At 34.8% G+C, this 22,805-nt stretch overlaps 1 protein-coding gene across 1 annotated transcript in view; it reads right to left on the bottom strand.

Annotated features, from left to right (window-relative positions):
• CNTLN (centlein) overlaps positions 1-22,805 on the bottom strand; it is a 202,298-nt gene that overhangs the window by 4,605 nt on the left and 174,888 nt on the right. Inside the window, exons 24-25 of the mRNA XM_062599459.1 lie at positions 4,655-4,852; positions 3,671-3,748 (exon numbers count right to left, since the gene is read on the bottom strand). Coding sequence (XP_062455443.1) covers positions 3,671-3,748; positions 4,655-4,852 — 276 coding nt within the window. The remainder of the gene's footprint in view (positions 1-3,670; positions 3,749-4,654; positions 4,853-22,805) is intronic.

The following is a 22,805-nucleotide window of genomic DNA, read 5'->3' as shown; positions in this document are numbered from 1 at the left end:
ACATACTTATAGACAGCCTGGAGAACAGGGGAGGGAATTTTTCTGGATGTTTTCACCACTGGAATATGATTTGTATATTAATAAGGAGGTCATGAGAGGAAAGGCTTTATTAGGCAGTTTTGTTTATGTGAGATGTGATATCCCTAGGAGTACACGAGGAGGGAGAGAAGACGTGCTGCTGTGTACCTGATAAGAGATATGCTAAAATCAATGCTGTCATTTCGTATAATGCCTGGAAAACTGAGACAGATGATCTGTATTTTATTAAGAAAATAGTTCTCAGTGACTGTAGGCAGTAAGCTGGATTGGGGCCAACATGCTGTACTTGTATACAAAATTATCAACTGGTTGTTCAGAGACAGCATTCCTATAGTCAGTCACAATGAATGAAGGCGTTGGTTTCTGGGTGACTGATGACTTCAGGTTTCTGATGACTATAAAAAGACAGTTGTTACAATATTGAGCCTGGTTCAAATAAAAAGACATATACACCCAGGAGATGTGCAGGAGGGAGCAGGTAGAGACCTCACTCCACGCTTTGCAAGCTGTAAACACACCTACACCTAAGGCGACAAACATACCTGTGCCCTCCTTTCCCCAAATACCATGAAATCCTAAGAATGTGATGGCCTACGGTGTGATACATCTGCCAGCTTTTCTCTCCTATGCCCAATCACTAATGTGTAATCAGTCTGGTGTCTCTGTGCAGGGGCACAAGATACCTCTATGCAGAGATATAATGTAGATACCCACAGGCACTGCTGTGAAGTCTCTCTACATACAGATTCCTCATAGGCAAGAAAACTTCTTACCTTTCATCCTAAGGTACATTATTGAGATATTTCATATTTATACTGTGTGACATCATTTTCATCATTGGGTGTTAGTGCATGAATATAAAAGACAGCTGCAAAAAACACTTGTTGGTCAACATTTGAAATGTAGGATAAGACAGTACGTGATTTTTAACAGTGCTGTAGAATTCAGAATCTGACTGTACTTTTAGATTAAATGACTGGTATTTACATAGTAACATCTTGAAGCAGAGATGCCTTTATTTGATTGTAAGCTTCTCAGCACTTGCACAGTTTCTGTCACATGTGTTGGTAGAATAAGGACACAAATTCTGACTGGTGCTTGTGAGTCTCATGAATGCAAAAATATTAATCATTGAAATATTAATATTTTTGTAAAGCTGACAGAAATTGCATTCTTTCATGTCATAAGAGGACAGAAAATAATGGTACAGATAAAGTGTAAACCAGAGGTGTGCTATAGCTTATGATTACACTCTAGGGGAATCTTTAAAATGACAGTAAAAAGCAACTAGTGCTTCCCTTTGTCCCCCCCCCCAAATTCTAATGCAGCAGTAAAATGGCGTATGTCAGTAATAAAAATAAAATATCTATGATATTTTAAATGTTATCATACTGTCACAGTGGAATAAAATTAGCTTGAAGAATGATCTAAAGGGATATGATGCAGTTCATTATGTATAACAGCAACAGCAGCAGTTTCCCAGTGTTCATAAAGGTTTCTCCATTAAATTTACCTCCAGTCAATAATTAGGAGTCCACAAATAAACCTAGGCAATTAAATCAATACTGCTGGGCAATTATCTTCCAAAGTCCTGGCTCAATGGCACAAAAAGACACTATATCAAATTGTAATATTAAGTGATCTGATGCAATTTTCAACTGAATAATTTCTCAGAATAATGGAAAAGAGCAAGTCTGTATCTTTGTTCAAGGTGCAAATGGGTACACGATTTGCCAACCAGTACCACTAAGTCAATCTATTTTGAGGAAAGTCCTAACAAAAACCTTGTACTTCACAATAAACTCTAATTTATAGTATTTCTGATAGGAAAACTACTAAAGGAACCTACAATCAACCTTTTAAAGGGTACAGAAATCTTCCATGAGCTGCTTCCAAATACAGTCCTGGATATCACAGAAATTTCCATCCATATGATTTAGCATGGACAGAAGTAGAAAGCAGAGCTGGATGCTCCTTAGAAGAACTAATACCCATTTGTGATTCTAAAGATAGTTAGCTTCCCAAGAATTACCCTCACGTCTTTCACTGTCTCTCTAGATAAGACTCTATATGAGATGAAGAGGAATGATAACATTCTGCTTAGGATTTTTTAATGATCTGCTGAAAAACAAGAGAAGAACAGGAATTTTTGGTCATATTCCGTGAATCTGATTCTTCCTTTGAAATCTATAATATGTACCAAATCTCATAATTAATATTGATCTTTTAAAATCTATTAAAATGAAGGGAATTCACTGAATAGAACTGTCTGTTATTACTTCTGTGTTGCATGCAGCACTAAGAGATATTTAAATAAAAATGACAGCATTTCTGAGAAAGCCAATAAAAGCAAACTGAAATTTCCACCTCCTCCATTGCAGCAATTAAGCAGTCTTAATGGTAGTAAGTTTTGATAATGAAAAAGGAAAAAACTGTCATTACTTTAAAATCTGCTCATAGGACACAATCTAGACAGAAGATCAATTAATGATAAAATATTTCAATCTGAAAGTGATTGTTCCCTTGAAATGGCTTTCAAAATATTTTCAATCATTCACATTCTTAATAGAAATGAACTACACAGCTAATGGACCCATGCTACTGAATATGCATTAGAAATATTTGATTTATGAAAACAAATTTTATTTCATTTCAAACATCAGCCACACATCATCTGAATAAAGGAGACAACTAAAATATAATGGAAAAGTTTCAAGAGTCAGTGTGTGTTGTCAGTGATGTCCAAACAAAAGCTGACTATGGCTAGAAAAGCAGGGCTCTCACCTGCCAATAAACTGCCCTTGATCACTTACAAGAGGGGAGCATCCCAATGGACCATGTGTGTATTAAAAAAAAGACTTGAAAGAGAAGAAAAAGTATCACACAGGTCACAGCGGCAGTCTGAATGGACCCCTCAGGGATTTCTGCTAGTCTCAGCCTTGTCATCCTCTATGCAGCTTTCCTCTCTGCCCAGAAAATGTCGATAGGAAAATGTTTGAGGGGCCTCTGGTGGAAATTTTTTCATTCCTTCTGCATTGACAGGATGCCAAATCAATATTTACTTCCCACTAACAAGCTGCTCGAGGTCTCAGTAGAAAATATTGTAGAGAATGCGGGAAGACACGATAATAAACAGCTGTCTGGCTATGAGGAAAACATGAATTGACTGGAAACAGGTCCACAGTAAAAGGTCACTGAAACCCATGAACTCCTCAGGTGTCCATATCAAATACTAACTTTAAAGGCACATAATAAAAAAATCTCTTCTTCCTAAGAGGTATGAGAGAACAGATCCTTTTCACTCTAGCAAGCATTACAGATTGTCTCAATAATTTAATTAACACATTTGTCAAGATCTGTGCCAATTTTTTTCCAGATATTGTTTTCAGCTGTTAAGTTAGCTACCACAAATCTTACATTAACATCTCTTTGGTCCTGTCCAGTAATTCTTATTTCAAGAGAAATAAAGAAATGCTATAAAAGAAGGATCTTACATTGTCTTATCACTGTATAGTTAGGATCATCAATGTCAGTATAATTACAAAGGCAATGGATTAATTGCAACCTTAAAGCACTTAGCTATTCAGATTAGAAGGTTATAATTCATTAAGGGAAGATATAAATTTAGCACCTGTGCTTCAAGAAGCTTCTGTATATAGTGCAGCCATTCTTTATCTTTTTCAGATTCCATTTTTGTCTTTGTTGTTTCCTAAAAATAGGAAAATAGAAGAGATGCAGTATTTTGACACCGCCTGATAGGAACATAATGAACAATAAAGGGCACATGTAACTTTATATCCATAAAATAAACAGCATATGGAAGTGGGGACTATGCTTAGAAAATGAAACTGTATCTACAGAATGAGAGAGCTCTGTTAAATTTATAAACTTATCCTTATTTGTGCGTGTCCCTAGAAACTTGCATGGCCTGTTCTTTTCACCTGAATATATTGGTATATGTTTGATGAATGCATCTATGAATTTCAAGTTAAAGGTTCCTGAGCCTACACAGTGATAAATGGATTATGTATCTAAAATTTGTGTATTGCAAATTCATCAGCTGTATTTGTTTTCTGTTTATACTTCAATATACGCATGTTTTATGCACACATTCATAAAACTAGTTATAAAAAGATACAGGATATAGATATTCTTTTGACAATAAGGTAAACATAGAAAAATTCTGTCAAAGGGCTCCCCTAGAAACTATCTGTCTGCTACAAATACTTTTAATGGGTACAACAATTCAGAAAGTAAGCATCAACAGAACCAATCTGGGACAGCAAAATACATTCTAATGTTGTTTTCATTAATGCAAAAGTCTTTAAAATGTGTAATTCTATCAAATGGCCTCATGAAAAAAGGAAATTACCAAGAATTTTCAAATACCGTATCAGTATATTGATATTATATTTATGCATGCCTGAAGGCTTGCCCCCTTATTAGTCATTAATCTGTCCTGTATATCTAAACCCAACCATTCTGTTCTCTTTGTGGCGGATGCTGTACAATCAGTTTTCAATCTTTAATGGGCAATTTCTTGCCTCTAAAGTGGAAATTTATACCACCTTCTGATCTGGCCCTTTTTTACTAAAGATCCTTTAAAGTAACTTACCTCATCATCTTCTACTTCTAACATCTCCTCAAGATCAGTTTTTGAAACATTAAGGATAGATGCTGCCAAGGACTGGGCTCGCTGAACACACTCTTGGGAAAGACCTTTTTTGCATGTTCGCACTTCTCCCATTTTTTTTGCCTGTTTGATTTTTGTTCTCAGCTCTTGTACGCTGTGCTGTAACTCTCTGGTCAGAGCCTGGAAGATGCAAGCAGAAAATACTCAATTCTGATCTTCTTAATGTGCAAGCTCTATGCAAAAAATAATATCACTTTAACTAAACTCCTTTAGGAAAGAACTGTCTTCATACATATTATCCATTGAATATGATTCATTTTGTAACAAGAAAGAACACACTATTTGGAAAACAAAGTATGAGTAATCCCAATTGGATTAAATCTGTTAAATCATACAATGATGTCAAACATTTGTACAAATATTTTTCCATATGCTCTTAACAAAATAACCATATTCAAAATGCCATCATTAATAAAACAAAACAGCTTCCACAAAATCAATTAAAAATTATTTCACGATTCAGCCTGCTGAAGATGTTCTAGAAATAACTTCAAAAGTGAAAGGTCTTACTGTATTCAAACAGAGATCCTTTTTAAGCTTACTCATACCTCAGTGCATGAAGAAACACCGTATAACCCTCTGCTCACAACTGGAGATTTTGGTTCTGACCAAGGCAAGCTAGTTCAAATTTTCCTGACTATTGATTCCTTCCTAAATCCGTTCTACAATCTAAATCATCACAGTAGTGGTGATAAACAGCATAAATTTACAGCATACAGATCCACCGTATTATTACTACTCCAGGCCTAACAGGGACTGCTGTTGCTCACCTGCAGCCGGCTGATGCCCAAGGCCGTGGCAGGCAGCTTCTCTGCTGCGGTGCTGTCAGCAGGTTAAGTCAATGTTTTTAACAGATACAAGCAGAGGCTGCTAAAGAGGAACTGGCACCAAAGCAGAACCACTGCAGCAATGCGTCCTTAGCCATGGCTTTGAAAAGGTCTGAAAGCTGTGAGTGCCAAGAGAAGCCTCAATTTTATCTCTCATTTCTGCTGTTGAAGACGCTTCATTAGCTTTGAGGAAAAACAAGAGCTTGATAGAAGGTCCGATGCTGCATTAACAGCACTACCTTTATTATCATTACTACTATTGCTAGTCACTAATAAAAATAATAGTAATAATAAAGGAAATTTTTCTGGTGATCATTTCTGTAAGATGGTATACACTCCTAAGCCAGAAAGACACTCACAGATTAAAAAAAAAAGAAAGAAAAGAAAAACAGAAGAAAGTCGTTACAAGAAAACTTAACTGCTATGGTCTGAAAAGTACAGCTATTTTAACATATTAAGCAATAAGAAAGGAGAAGAGTAATGTGGGGTGGTAAAAAGGGACTACTGAAATTTAGGAATCGTAACCAAAAAAAAAAAAAAAAAAAAAAAAAAAGAAAAGCTAAAAATAGAGAGATCACCAGACAAAAAAATTATGCTGATAATGAAAGGGAGATAAAGAACCGAACAGAGGTGAGCCCACTCTCCTTAGTTTATTGAAAAGTAGAACAGAAGAAACAGTAGGAAACATCCTGTAGAAAATATCTTGTTAACGTGAATGACCTAAGAGATTGTTTCCAAAAGACTGAGTGGAATCCAAGCAAGATTTGTGTTTTTGTTCCCCAACACGACACAAATACTGAATAGTACCTTCCACAGCTGAACTTGAGCCAAATTGTGTAACAAAAATACTGAAAATTCAAGTTCCTAATTCTCCCATATCTAAAATTTTCTGATTTAGTTAAGTAACACAAAGAATTAGTATAAACCATTGGTTGTATTATTGAGGTTATTTTAATACTTATGCAAGCTTGATACAAACAGTTTGTAAAATCAGATTGAGATGATATTATTTTAAAATTGTTTGTTAGAGAGACCAGAACAGTAACTCAATGTCAGAAGATCCTTCTAGTGTATTCAACTTGCATGAGTCAAGCAGAACTGCAGCTGTCAACACAGACACCTTGGCTGAGTTTAAAATGAGAGAATAAAAATTTCTTTCGATCATCATATGTAGGGCACATTTTATTAAACAATCTGTCATCAGTAGTTGATAAATTCCTGAACATTTTTTGCTGCACAACGTCTTCACGTCATAGAAACTGACTGCAGAATTATGAAGCCTGTTTATTGGCATTTGGGGTAAAGTACTCTACAGCCTCTAGTGTATTCAAAACACAGTCATTAAAGAGCATTTGCTGATACATTTTAAAACAATCAGAACACATTCTTCTGATTCCAAGATCTATTTATTTTATATGACTTTTCCAATTTAATATTTTGCCATATTAGCTAAAAATTAATTATTAGAAACAAAATTACCCTAAAACAAATTTGAGGAGAGGAGGTACAATGAAATTCATCCAGTTTCTTTACTCAAGAGTAGATTTCCCCTTTTGTAGCATTTTCAGCAGTATATCTTGTACATAGACCCTCCTGCGAGTAGGCTAAGCAGGGAGGAGAGACTTGAAATGTTATGGGCAGTGAACTAAGAAACCTGGATCAAGCTTACAGAAAGAAACAAACTAAGAGGACAGAGAACCTCAAATAGGAAAGTGCAACACAAGCAGTGAGAAAATTACAGATGCATTACAACAGGTTTCTCTAGCATTTGAAATGGTCTAACAGCAAGTTGGCTCCTGCAACATTTTATTGTGTACTTAAAAATATATAGATATATTTAACAATGGTAAAATAAGCTCAGTTCTCCTTTTCCAATCAAACTAAAGCTTCCAAAGTTTTACAAGTAATGAGAACTCTGTCAAACACAGATAATACAGCCAGGAAGTGCCACTGCTATGCTGGTATTAAGAAGAAATGTAAATTAAAGAATCAAAATAAAAGAAAATGAATTGAAAAGCCAAACGGAAAGACCACAAATAATGATAAATATCCAAGCAAAGACAAACAAGAAGCATTGTGATAAACAATGTGAAACATGGACTTGAACATCTCAAACAATATAAACACTGCCAGACAATATTCTTATGGTAAGACTTATTATTAAAAAAAAAAGTTAAGTAGACATAAACTCCAAAACTGACTTATGGTTAACTAAAAAGTCAGTGGCATCAGCAGAACCCAGAAACTGTGACTCTGCTCTTCTTGATCTATTAGTTCAGATTACCAGAAAGGAAAGTACAAGAAAAAACCTGGAGAAACCACACTAGCAAGCCAAAAGAAAAATGGAAGAGAAATTTAAATAAAAAAATAAGGAAAGAGAAAATCAAAACCAACAGCTTCTGATATGCAAATATGCACATTATACATAATCACAGGATATCAATAGCATATGGAACTTAAATTTCAATTGCTCTTTCCTTTAGCTGTATTAATACCCTAAAGCACAGGCTTTTAGCACGTATGAAAAAGCAGGCTACCTTATCGACATTCAAGTTGAACACCCAAATTCCCTATTTTGTTTTTTGATTAAAGAAAAACTTTATCAGTACCAGTAATACTAGTACTGAATTTTCATAAGTGAAAATGTTACTCTTGAGATAGTATTTTTCAACCTTGACCTCAGCAAATGAACATTTTTTAACAATATATCTTTTGCCAGCTTTTATATCTATAAAGGTGAATGTTTTTATTTTCTTTAAAAGATCGTATTTAAACACCCCAAGAAACTGTAGTGATACACAGACTCTGCAGACTCACTATTAATAGGGTTAGTGTTTTAACTTTCCTTATATCCCAAATAGCTTTGACATTAGTTGATCTTGGATGTGATGCAAGCTGATCCAATGGCCCAAAATGCCACTTAACCAAATCAATGCCTAAAATTATTCTCATAATTATCATGTTAATTTACACATTCTATTGTTATTTTCTGTAGTGTAATAAGGCTTAATGGTCCCAGGACAAACCTGATGCCAGCTCTGTAGCTATTTATAGTTACAATTGAGTGCCTGTGGAGACCTCACAGCAGAAGTCATGGCCCATATTACTTACGCAATAAGAATACTGTATACTGTAAGCTTTACCATGCTTTGTACAACAGGAATAATGTACAGAATTGTTCTACTCTTGAAATCTAAACTGTAATAGTAACAACTTGGGCACATTCCTTTTCTGGCAATTTTAGTAAAAAATAACAATGAAAGTTACTTTTGTACTAACTTTTTGAAACAGTTAAATTTCAGACTCCAATCACAGAGGCCTTTCCTTGTCAAAGCTATTTTACAATATGTATATAAATTGATCCCAACATTCACACTACATTATATTTTATTTCTGTATTTCTCATTACGAAAATATCTCTAGCTACAATTATTGTGTATTTAGAAACTCATGTATCTTATAGACTGGAATGTTGTAAGGCTGTGACCTATACTATTACACCAAAACTGAAATGGGAAATATTTTATGAGACAGGTTAGTTTCTTAGCAGAACAAGAGTATTGTGAAGGTGTAACAGTTGCCTGTGGAAAACAATCTGAATCTGGCTGATTAAAGAACTTCTCTGCTTATGTAGTACAGTAATATTTGCTGCTCCAAGATTAGGGCACATCCTGGCACTGTAAAATGTGAGCGTGCATAAGCACCCCAAATAGCTTACCATCAAGGAGACAAAACACAGGATGAATGTATAAACTCACACAAAGAGATGATATCATACACTGTATACATACATACATACAGCATACACAAGCATTCCAGTTTCTTCAATGCAAGTATGATTATTTGGATTCTACTGCCTCTCTATGACTGTCAAAATACACTACTAATGTTCAAATTGATTTCACAGTATGGACTTCTGTAAAGTCATAGGTAATAAAAATTTCTATAGCCATTTTTTTTTTTACCATTTAAGCTCAAGTATTCCTTTCACTCAAACAAATATACTTTCTAGGCTTCTTCTTCTTCCTTTTTTTTTTTTTTTTTTTTTTTTTTTTTCCGTTAAGAAGTGTCAAGAGTGCAGATGGGAAAAAAAGACAGGACAGACCACTACAACAGATTTGTCTAGGCAAGGGCTGTAACATGCGATGTTCTGACCCAGGGAGATGAGTTAGCCTCAGGTAAGCTTATAGTCCCCAGAGATCACATGTGATTTCAGGGACTCCACCAGAAACCCTCAAAGAGTGAAAAAGTGCAGAGAGTATAAAGACCAACCTGAGCTTCCTCCAACTAACAGCTTCAATGTTTAGCAACAACCTCGAATGCCATTTCAAGATATTAAAAGTGGCACAAACACTCTTCTGCCAATGTCACGCAGGTCACATTTACAATGTGCTCTGCTCTCCACTGGCATTATTTACCAAGCTTCAGCATGACTTCTGTCAATTTTTGCTCTAGTTCTAACATTTCTGAACAAACATATTTTCAACTAGGTAGTTCAGCTCTCAGATTTATTTGTAGATATTTGCAGGAGTTAAGATAGCCTTTCAATCTTGATGGAAAAGAAAAGTAAGCATATTTTCAAGCTGTAGAATGCATTTAAAATCAAATAAAACATAAATAACAATAAACAATAAAATCCTTTTATATCAGGATGACAACATTATCTAAAAATTAACAGAGCTTCAAAGTTTCAAAGGCTAATTTAGTAAACAGCTGAAAGGGAGAAATATATCTAGAAAAGCTAAGTATCAGACTGATGTATACAATTAAAAAAAGAAAACAAACCAATTTTATGTTGATTAGCATTGAGAATAGTGCTCACAGCTTTAGAGAGATCAGCGGAAGATGAAAGCACATAGTGTCTGGAAGCAATGTCCTATCTGAAGACTTGTTAAGAATTCCATTTTAAATATTGAGAAATTCTACATGTATATACAAAATGATGTCATACTGCAGTTGTATCTACAAGATTTCCCATATTCATTACCAGAAGCAAATCTGAACACACAGAACCATAAATAAAGATGTAACAGACAAGCTCTGAAAAATTAGCTAAGGTTGTTAAAAATATTACCAGCCTTTTCTACCTTTGCAGCAAAAGCTACAAGGTCTCTAGTTCACAGTCCAGCATCCTAGCACAACACTGCCTTCTTCACGGCTCTGAGTTACAGACGATGGACTGTGAACTAAAGAAGGCAAATTCAGTTATAGCCCAAACCCAATTTTCGTAATAACCTCTGAAAAATAAAAGGGCAGTATTGTTTTTCAACTATTATAGCTAAATCCACTCAGCTTTCCTGACAAAGCTCTCAGCATAACACAAACAGAAAGGGATCTCAGGATATCAGTATTTGAACACAAAACTTAATTTCCTGTTCTAGAAAACTGCATATCCCAAGATCATTTAAAATGCAAGTAATAAGAAGAGTATTAATGTACGATGACAAAAATGAGAAATGGTAGTGTATAATATTTCATGCTCTGATTCTGAGCTCATTAGATTTGAATTAGTATAACTATGCTCGTTTAAGAAGTGCTACTGCTGCTTTGCATTAAGAGAAGAGGACAGAGAAAGTTGCCATTTAGCTGGCAACTTCATATACTGTATTTCTCCACCTTTCTCCAAAGTTTCATGGCTGTCTATCCCATTTTACATCCTCTCCCTGAATACTATTCTTCATTGATTCAAATCCACTGAAAACAAATGAATTCTTTAAAATTATTTTCAATACAAAATTGAATATATTATTTTGACTACAATTTATTAACCAATGCAAGGTGTAGAAAACTACAGGGCAGAAGAGTAAAAATATTTTGGCATATCTTTAACCTTAATAAGAACAAGAAATCGACTACATCATGCTGCGTTCCTAGAGTTCAGTTTATTTATATATTTAATAGAAAAATCAATTTTTAATTTTCAATTGTTTACAAAACAAAGCACATTTAAAGATGCAGGAATGGACCTATACTTGTGAATTACAACATAACTTATGTTTATGTAGAGATGCACATAATATTCAGCTAGGAGTATATTCACGTGTTTCAAAGTTTCCTTTGTCATCCAAAATTATCTTTTTTTTTCATTATTGGTCAACTTTTTCTTTCTTTTTCTTTTCTAATTCACCCTTTATGACTGCTTACCCTTCATTTATGCCTGAAATCTTGTGTTAAAACTGTCTCTTTTCACAGCATTCTTAATCACAAAGCTTTGGGTAGAACGAAGCTCTCTTGTTGTATTGAACAAGCACCTCACTTGTGGAATATACATCAGATATTTACTGACATGAGGGATATTTGATATTAGGTCTCATTGCAGCTTTAGAGTTGCATCTTTCCTACTCTAAGGTCAAAAACCTAAGTTGTACACCCCAATGTTTACAGACTTATAACCTAAAAAAACCCCAACCAAAAAACAAAAACAAAAACAAAAAACAAAAAAAAAAAAAAAAAAAAAAAAACAGAACAAAAAAAGAAACAACCCCCCCCGGCAAATATAAATCATAGTTTCTATTGTACTGTTGCAAATTTTCAACACAATTACTACGTTTTGTGATCTCTTAAAGGAAAAAATAGTTTTCTCTACAGTATAGAATGAGCTGAAATATGTATAATCAGTAGGAGATGACAGGCAGAATATTTCTGTCAAAATATATTGGTTTCTAAGATTATGTGAAATGGGTAATAATAATAATTTAAAATCCTATTTACTTTAGCATTTAAGTCTCACCTCATTTACATGATCTTTTTTCCTGCTGTAAATTCTTTGGTTTCAATGGAATTACATCTGATTTACACAGGTGTCAGAAAAACTAGCATCATTTCTATTAAACATCATATATTACAGTTATTTATTTATACAGAAGAACAGGCTCTGACTGAGAATACAGCTTCACACACATGTATGAAGAGATGGCCTGGATCTCGGAATATTATCCGAAGAGTTAGGGTAGATAAAGTCAGCACAGCTATATCAGACAAGGCAAACAATGAATAAATAGAACAAAAAAATAGAGAGATGAAGCAAAACTCTCAAAGTCAGATAGCTGCTCAGTGATAAAGATTTCCTGGTACTCAGTTCAGTGCCAGAGCTATCTTTCTGAAGAAACATATACAAAGCACAGAAAATCTAACCCAAATACCCTAAGACTATGGCACATCTGAAACAAACACATATGTGAATCCTAATTTAAGAGGTCAGTTCTGGTAATCCTTATCCCTCTTAAAAAAAACATTCCATAAATCACCTGGCCTCTTTTCAACTATGTTTTTCTTAAAATATTGTCATTTACTGGCTTTCATGATTCCACTCACCTCAGTCTCTTGCCACCTCATCATAGCTCTTTGAGCACATCCTTCAGGAGGATCCCCCGTGCCTACACCCTGCTGAAGTACCGTGGAGACTTCACAAAGTCTTTTGGTGCTTTCTCTTCTCTCTGCCTCAGCTTCATCTTTTAGTAATTTTATCAACATATATTGAACAACTATTTCTACATGAACCTTCAAATCACTACTGGAGACCTTTCTCCTCCTTTCCAAGTTTTGCTATTTTTTCCTAGCACTTCCCCAGGAAGTCTTCGCTATCAGTTGAAGCTCAGAGCTTCACTATCGGTTGAAGAATGGATCAGTTGCATTCATTCCTCTATCCCTCAAGTCTTCCCATTACCCTCTTTTCTGATTGCCATCACTCCTTGTATTTTTCAGATGCTAAATTGGCTGTTATCTTTAGACCACACTTTCTTCTAAGTCTCTAGATTACGCACAGAGCTGAATATCATCTTTAAAGAGCAGCCTCTCCAAGCCATTTAAAGGAATATAGGCAGATCTATACCCTTTCGGGGCCTGCACTGCAATGGACTCCCAGCAGCTCCCAGCTGAGCCTGTGGCAATTTGATTCTCAGAAAAACTCAGATGAATTTTAAACCTGTCTTGAGGCAGAATAGAAAGTTAGTTCAATTCTGGGACACCAGTTTTGTGTTCAACTCTAGTTTGCTGGATGTTTGCATAGTGTCTACCATTACAGGAGATAAGGGAATAAAGTGTAAAGGATGGTTCCTAGGTACCATGACAAAAATGAAATTAGCACTAACGTCAAGAAAATACCTATGTGAGTCAGACTTGCACCTAAACTTTGCATGAGACCTGTATGTGCAGTTACACAAAGCCGACACACCTTGCAAATTGATTACATAGGTTCGATCACTTAAATTAATTTATCTATATTAATACAGTCGGGGATATAAAATAATGAATAATATTCAAAACATTTAAAGCTCTATCATCTGTTTGTATTACAGTCATAGAAAACAAAGTGAAATGGTATTCTACAGATAAAAAGTAAAGAAAAAGAGGAGTAAGAAAAAACTCCAAAAGCCTTCTGTTTATTCTTCATTTTTAGTAATCAAGATTCTATCCATTAAGACATCTACATTATATGCAGTTCCTGGCACACTGCATGCATCACTAACCATATGCTTTCTGTAAACTGTAAGAGTTCAGCCATTCACTTCATTCATTAAAATTCACAGGGCCTATTATTCTGTTTACAGTCTAATAGATATTCACTGTCACTATTCAGGCCTCTGATTCAATTTGCCTAAATCCCAGCTGCAGAGTAATCCTGATGGAGATTAGCTTAATTTATCACCAATTTCGTCTCAGAACCAAGAATGGCTGGTATTTCTTAATAAAAGCTGTGGTTCTCTTTTTTTCCCTAAAGTACATGAATATTGAAAAAAGCAGGAAGTGTCTGGTTTCTTAATTGTGAGATTTTTCAATTACACAAGTTTTGTTTTGCACATAAGACACCTTCTCTTGAAGGTGTGTGGTCTGCAGATAAAAATACTGAATTTCAAGCTAGAACACTTTCCTGTAGCCAAATATTTTGCTGATTCTGACTGAACACAGATTGGCAGGATCATCATCTACTCCCTAAAATACAAAATAATCATTCTGGATATTGTTTTCTACGTTATGTGGTAACAGTTTGGACTGTAATAAATGAAATATACATATGTTCTGGCTTCTAAAGGTTCCACTGGGGAACATTTCCTACCAACTTAAAGTCATGTGAAAGGCATCTGCTTCCAAAGCAAAACTGACAGTTTTGATTTACATAAGTGATATGCTACCTGTTATTTGCAAGATATAGATGAAGACATCTACGGTCAAACAACACTTCTGAATGGGCCTGGTTCTTATAAAATTGTGTAAAATTTTCCAAATGAATCACTTCTCATCTGCACAGCAAACTCTAGTTCCATTTTAGTCCATCTGAAAAATTTACAGTTACTTACAGTGCTCAACTTTGTCTTTAAATGAAGAAACATAGGTGCCCATATAAAAATTATATTCTACATATCCTGGGACCAAAAGAAATCAGATGAATATTGCTGCCAAGGAAACTGATTTCCTTGGGTTTGAGAAGAGAAATATATTCAGCAGCAGAACTAGTCTATTTCTTATCAGGAGAATTCTGAGAGTCCACTGCAAGGATTTGCTTTCATCCAAAGAACAGAATCTTCAGCTGGAGGTACTGCAATAGCAGTACATGTGTTGCTCCATTCTCAGAAAGGAGCTAATTAAAAAGCCACAGAATGGTTTTCAAATACTTCAACCTCCCCATAAAACTACATATCATCTCTAATATCTGTTTCCTGGCAATGTTCCATCTTCGATAGCACAGGAAAAATCCAAGAAACCGTGACAGCAAATAATAGGAATTTGCCAAAATAAGGAATTTTTAAGGCACAAGTGATGAGTCATCATCAATGAGGTTCTCCCCCCCCCCCCCCAAGACTAGTTTCACATGGTATTTTCAAATAGCACTGTTAATGAAAAGGGCAACTCCAACATCTTCAGCCTGCCACCACTAAAATGTGGCCCAGCCCTGCTCCCTCTGTGGTGCTCTAGGTGTTCAAAAGGTAAAAGTAAAGTGGTGCAAATTTCTGAGTTACCTCACAATACACAAACATACAAATGTTTGTGAAATCTGAGGAAAGCAAAGTCATAGGGGAAGAAAAGAAAGGAGTTCCTCCTCATTTAGAGGAGGAACTTTTTAACAGCAGTGTTAACTTATCTTAAATCACACATTAAACTACTACCCAAGATATCAGTGTGAAAATATGCCATGGTAAAATTAATATCAGGATTCAAGCAAAACTACAGAAAGGTAACAGAAATTCATAAATATTGGGAAATCATGTAGGCTCCCTGACTGCCAAATGACTAGCAGAGTATCAGTCACCCAAGCTGACATTCAATAAGGCTTCTCATATGTGTGGGTGTTCCTTAGCTGTAAGTCAACCATCAGAGCAAGGGCATATGCACCCACGTTAAGACCTGCTCTGAGTAACAGAAATGAGGGCAGATGCCTTAAGAGAGTAAGTGCTAGATCCCCAAGTAGATCCACTCAGCTTGCCAAGTAAACTTCTCTGGGTCTTGATCTTGGCAGTCAGTTTTATCAGATGGTTATATTGGAGCCCTATCAAGAACAATGCCAGAACAAACCAGATGTGAACTGCGTTTCAGTGGGTATCCTCTGTGGAGGGCATACAACTCTCAAATCACAGAGGCATTAGGGAAGTGAGAAATGTACTGAGCTGTCTTCGATGCATTCGGACATCACTGTCTATTTATTACAGCAGCAGCTGAATATAAGCTTCCTCAAGGTCAGAAAAGATTTGAGATTGTGTGCTCAGGCAGATGTCATCACTGTAGGTTAACTTATAAATAAGAGTTTTGCTGATATGAGTTGAATAGGACAGTCAACATTACTGGGCCTTGAGGTTTCAGTAACAGTCTGTGATAGCAACATGCAGTCAAACTCTGGGTAAGTAAAAGAGTAATGAAGAATACCAATTATGCAGTATTTTGGACACTTTCATAATAAAGTATTGCGCCATACTCTGCTTTAGACAGACATCAAATGAAATAGTCTAAAGTCAGTTTTCTAACTTCATCCAATGGCTGTGTTCTGCAAGCATTGCCACAAGCAGTGAAAAAAAACAGAACCCTTCTTGCTCTGTAATTGGTGTGCTGCACACAGCTGGCAGGATCCATCTGAGGATCAGAGAGGATAACACATGTTATAGAAAATATTGAACAATGGTATACGCTGTAGAAACCGGATGCTTTGTGCAAAAAGGAATTATGATGTAGATGGAAGCTGGATGGGATGAAAACGCATAATGTTACAAAAGCTGTCTGAAATCTCAGAGTTACTTGTTCCGTCATACAGGTACAGTTTGTGCGCTCCTGTAATAAAAACATATACTTTATTGAGCATAGTTGGTGTTACATCTGATGGCCATATCTTCATTATTCATCCATACTTTTATTATTATTTATCAGTCTTTCATAAACACCATTCACAAATTTTTTCAGGATTTAATACCTACTTCTGTGAAAACGTTTAACAATGAAGTTTGATCTTTAGTTAGATCTTTAAAGATCTGATCTTTACAGAACTCCTACAAACACCAAACTTTCATGAAGTATTTTTCAGATTAACTACTTAGGTAACTTTTAATCCACTTAACATATATTTATTGATATTCTATAGTCTATATTTTTTATCAGAATGTCTCAGAGTGCTAGGACAGATATCTTAAAAATAGTATTTTACAATGAATAGTAACCTTTATCAACTTACTGGAACATTCTTCAGGGAAATAAATTAGAGACCAGAATCTGTTTATTTAACAGAACTTGTTTTCCATAAAGCCATGCTGAGTAGTATAATTACCCCATATTTCAATTCTTTAATAATTGAAATTCATATCACATTTCCTTTATTTTACCAAAAATGAGGTCAGACTAACTGACCTGTAAGTTCCTAGATTGACTGCCCTTTCTGAATACAAACACAATATTAACCTTCTTTCAGACTACTCAAATACTCATCCCAGTATTAAGCATATATACTTACTTACTTCGAATACTTAATTGAAAATGTGTAACGGCAGGACAGAAATACCTTCAACCATCCCTAGCCCGTAAAGGTAGAAGTTATGCAAGTCTCTCAATGTAAAACACTTTTCCCTACCAGAAATTTTTTGAAGTCTTCCATCTCACTAATAGATTGGGAATATTTCATCACCTTCAAACAACATTGACCTTCCTACCTTCTAGACACTGAACAGAAATATTCATAAAAGATTTCCACCTTTTCTACATAGTCAAAGAGTTTTTTGTCTAATAAGGGGTCCTATCTAGTCTGCAATATTTGCCTTATTATTAGTACATTTTTAAATCCTCCCCCTTTGTTACTGTCCTTGGCTTTGCTACTCACAGATTTCATCCTGGTATCTTTAGCCTCTCCTCTGTCATCTATACCCTAATGCTGCTCATATTTACAGCTTATTGCCTATAATCCATTTTGCATTTATTTTATATTGCCTTTTTATTTCTAAATAAATATTGTCTTCTCTTTCCCATCAAACCAAAATAGGCATTTATAAGAAACTATCTTATAATTACAGAACTATGGTTTTTGGTTACCTAATAAACTCTTAGAGGGCATAACTTCTATTCTTATTTTCTCCTAACCATTTTTCCTCATAACAGCTTTAAAGAAATAAGCTGCTCTGAATCATCAGCTTTGTATACCACTGGTTTAAGGTGCCTTGTTTGTTTCCACTGAATGTAATTTAGGACAGGACACCTGATCTCTTTACTACACCACAACAGAGTTAGGTCCAAAAATGACTTACAGCTTCTTGGATGCAGTAACATTTTGTTTGTAATTGTATCTTTCACAGTTTTTAGAAAGTAGTAATAGATTTTACAATTTACCAATTATAGTTACCTGCACACGTCTCAAATTGAGCTCCCCACAACCACTCAATGTTTTACTGCATGTTATAGATACGTATCTAATCAGCAATTTGTCATACTCTCTAATTTGATCCAGCAGTATATAACAGACTCCCGCCAGCAACCTCTCCCCCAGGTTTTGTAGGTAGCATATTGATTCTAATGTATTCAAGATCCTGTGGTTCTGAGTTATCAATAACTCTAAAGATAAGTAATGATGCTTTTAATGTAGAATGCCTCCTCTCTTCTCTCCTCCCCCCACCTCAACTTGCACTCACCTCTTTCACTTTCTTCCCAGTACCAAAATCTTTCCTGCATGGAAGATTATATATAACAGGAAAAAAATATCCAGAAAATGTTTACAATATAATTATAACATCCCACCACATTTCTATTTGGCTGTTACATAAAGAAAACCAATCCTTAATTTTCTCATTACATTCTTTGTTAGGTAAATCCAATCTGCTTGTGATAGCCTATGTTTGCATTTGTGCTTTTTAAAAAAGTTGCTTTTTTAAATCTTATGTTTAATATCTTACTGGTAGCCATCTAACCATCAGTTAAACAGACCACAAGCAGACCATTCTATTTGTGTAGCTTCCTCTACTTTTGTAATGAGGGTCAATGTTTCATAACATTACAGTCTTTAGCTTCACTTTAACTGCACATCTAACAGCTAACATTTGTATTTTCTGCCTTTTTTTCACTTGTGGAGGCTGAGGGGAATTGTGTCTTTCAGGTTTGATACACGGATCCCTTGTCTGTAGCCTCTACTGTTCTTATGTGATGCCACGTCATTGGTTCTAATGTGTTTCATGACCACTGAAGATTTGTCAGACACTAATAGTACTGTTCAGTTTTGCTAACATACTTTGTAATATCTCTCTGTCTGTGGCCACACTGTGGCTTTGCTGAATTACCCATTTTCTCTTAATACAGAGACACTAGCAGTCACTACTTCTTTTCTTAAGGGGAATTGCTAGTAGTGATTGCTCAGGTTCCCTTAGGTTACTGATAACCTCTCCTGATACATGCTTGCACTACACTCCAAAGACTGCTGTAATGGGATAGTTGCTGTATCTTTCTTTTTATTCCTTCAGAGTCAGGTTCTTCAACAGTATATTCACTTATATATTAATTTATACTATACATTTATAATACACATTTGTATATACATTTTAAATACACATAATATACACATGTGTGTGTGTATAGATACTCTTAAAAGAACTTGATTCTTCTGGCAAAGGCAAACGTTTCTTCATTCTCCTTCTCTCATGGGCCATATATCTACAGTCTGCTTTTCCAGTTTTACCTCCAATTCTGCCATGCAGCATTCATTTCAAAAATCTAGTCCTCAGGCATATTTTATTTTCTTGGATGCTATAATACTCTAGAGATCTACTCCCATTATTTTCAATTCTAAATTAGCCATTGATATTTTGTGTATCAGAATCATTTTCTCCCTCAGAATACATTAAAAACAACATATGCTAAACAAGCCATAGTAACTGCTACCTCAATTTTTCCATAATCACCTGCTACAAGTAGTAAGAACTACCTGTTCTGACATTCCTCTGCTGTCTTATTATTAGCTGCACTTACTTCATTAACAATGCTGAAATTAGTTAATTGCTGTATGTCATAAAAAGAGCTACATAATGACACATGGAACAGCTAGAAAAAGTAACAATTCAACTGATGAATGAGAAGACTATTACACTTACACTCAGAAAAATCAAGTTGGGTTTGAGAATGATAGACAAAGACAAGCAGGTAAAATAAAAACAGCGCTTATGCAAGAGACATTAAACTTGATTAATCACTATAAAAAAAAACTTACTTGACCAGAAAAGTTATTGAGACTAGAGGGAGATAGAGACAAAGTCAGGGGAAAATTGACACCATTTGGAAGGAGAGAATAGAAATGAGACAGGCCAGATTTCAAAGAAGGAGCTGATGTAAGAAGGAGAAGCACTGCTCTTTCTTATTTTGCCATCTTGATTTTCATATTTGTGGTTACAGCAGTAAGTATGAAAGAGGTATTTTAATGGGATTTTTTTGATAAAAATTCCACTGAATGCCAAGGATTTTCAACTGTATTTTTTACAGTGGTGTGCTGTGAATGAAATTTAATTTCAGAGGATTTTTCTTCCATAAACATTTAGTAACTACCTAAACAAAGCAGGCTGCTAAGGAATTTTCTGTTCACCAATATTTTACTTACATATAGCATCTTTATCTTCACAAAATCTTTCTGCATTGGAAAACAGTAAGCAAAAATAGTATTTGAAATATGCACATGCATTCTTTTAGCAAGGGGAGACTACATATTTAACTTTAGCAGCTAAATATTTAATATTTTTATTTAGTATTATTTATTTAGTAGAGAAACTACTTATTCAAACTCTTTTAGTGTACAACACAACCATGTAAATGTTAATGAATATTCACAGTTATAAACAGAGGCAGTCATTTTATTCAGCAACGAATGAAGTACTGTAATAGTTACTAATAGGTGTTTTGCCTCATTACTGGTACTTTTGAAAACAGAAAATCCTATACTTTTCTCATATTTTCTAATTTTGGATAAGGTTTTCATTATGCGAGTATGTAAAATATGACACACTTCTTTTTCTTCTTCTGCTATAACCTCTATAAATTTAAATATCTATTTAACTTCAGGCACACAGTAACAAGTAAGTTTTGGTCACATAAAAGATTCCAGAGAGAGGGGAACATAGAACAAAATTGCTAATTCTAACTCAATCCTTATTAGTTTTATATCCATGCATCCACTACATTTCCTTCAATGAAGTCAGTCTAAAATTCCTATCAATCTGAATGAAAACAGAATTCTGGATCTCTCTCATCAATAACTTGGGTTGTTTTATGAAAGAACAGATTACACATTAGATTATTTCATACTTTTCCTAATTTAGCCAAAATAACTGTACCACTGTGGCAAGAATATTCCTTTCTTCCTTCTAGAGCAAGCATTCTGTGTCAGAAGAAAGTACTTTTTTTGCATGAAAAAGAACTATTTGTTCAAGAACAGGCAAAATACTTCTGAATCACAGGGCATAGATGCAAATGTGATCCATTTTATACCACTTTTGCATGGGTTATGAAATAAGGCCAATGGAAGATAGCTTTTACATTAACAACAAATTTTTAAAAATACAATTTTTTTAAATAATAGGAAAAGCTTTTTCATAAAATGCAATTGCCATTTTCAAATCATATATCTTTAGCTTATATATTGTTTGAACTCACGATTTTAAAGTTGGTCAACCTCTTTTTCATACTGAAACCAATGTGAATTTTGCAATTGGCCTGAACATAATTTTGTACCAGTCAAGCCACTGAAAAAACTCATGTAGAATGACTTGTTACCTGAAGATGACAGAAGGAGGGCAAAAGGCACATATATTTCTTTTAAGTTATTAAATTTCAGTCCACATTTTAAAGCTATTCATGAAGAGAGAATTATTTATATCTTCTTTCCACAGTGTATTAAAATACCATTGTTCCTTACTTGGGAGGTTATTGGACTTGCTCAAAGATATCCGATAGCAGCTTATCTCTACAGAACTCCATGGGAAGAACAGAAGTGGAACTGTCCCATTGGTCAGTAAGATATAACCTTGTTTGAAAGTAGGTACATAGTAGGTATACGCTAAATTCAAGATAGGCATACCATGAGCACTGTAATTCTTAATTATGTAAATTGCAGCGTTGTGTTACAGTGGTGTCTGTTTTATAAAAATAAATATTTCAAATATTAAATTATAAAATCCAGATTAGTCTGTTCTGCAGAACTTCACACTGAATTAATATGAGGAAGCTATCTGTGTAACATCACACATGCAGTATTACTGCATGATGTACTATAGCAGATTGCTGAGTACTTAACCAAAATAAGGAGAGAAAATCCTACACAATGCTTTTAAAATTGCTCTAAATTTTGCAAGATAGATGATTCCTCATTTAATGCTTCTGTAATAAAATAATTTAAATTAAAATAATGCATGCATTATTTGCACATGTATGTGTAAAATGAAATAATTCTCATCAAGCAACATATACAAACTATTTTCTCAGATGAATTCGGAAATTTTCATCAAGCAACATATACAAACTATTTTCTCAGATGAATTCGGAAATTTTTTTACTTGAGTAATACAACTAAGCTAGCAATATGACCTAGATATACAAATAAGCATTTTCTCCTTGGAACAAATGGCAGCCATATACAAAAAGATGACCAATATGGATTGTGGAAGTCTAAGCTAAAAGAAGGATCTGGAGCCATTGGCTCTTGTCCCCTTTTAGACTAGCACAGAGCTGACAACAGACCTGCACAGGAACCTCAAAGATTGCTCCTGAACAGGGATCCCACCTGTATTAGTCTTATCCAACCTTTTTAA

Source organism: Rhea pennata, chromosome Z (assembly GCF_028389875.1).
Source record: "Rhea pennata isolate bPtePen1 chromosome Z, bPtePen1.pri, whole genome shotgun sequence".
In the NCBI taxonomy this organism is placed as follows: Eukaryota; Metazoa; Chordata; class Aves; order Rheiformes; family Rheidae; genus Rhea; species Rhea pennata.
This window is presented reverse-complemented; position numbering and strand designations above follow the sequence as displayed.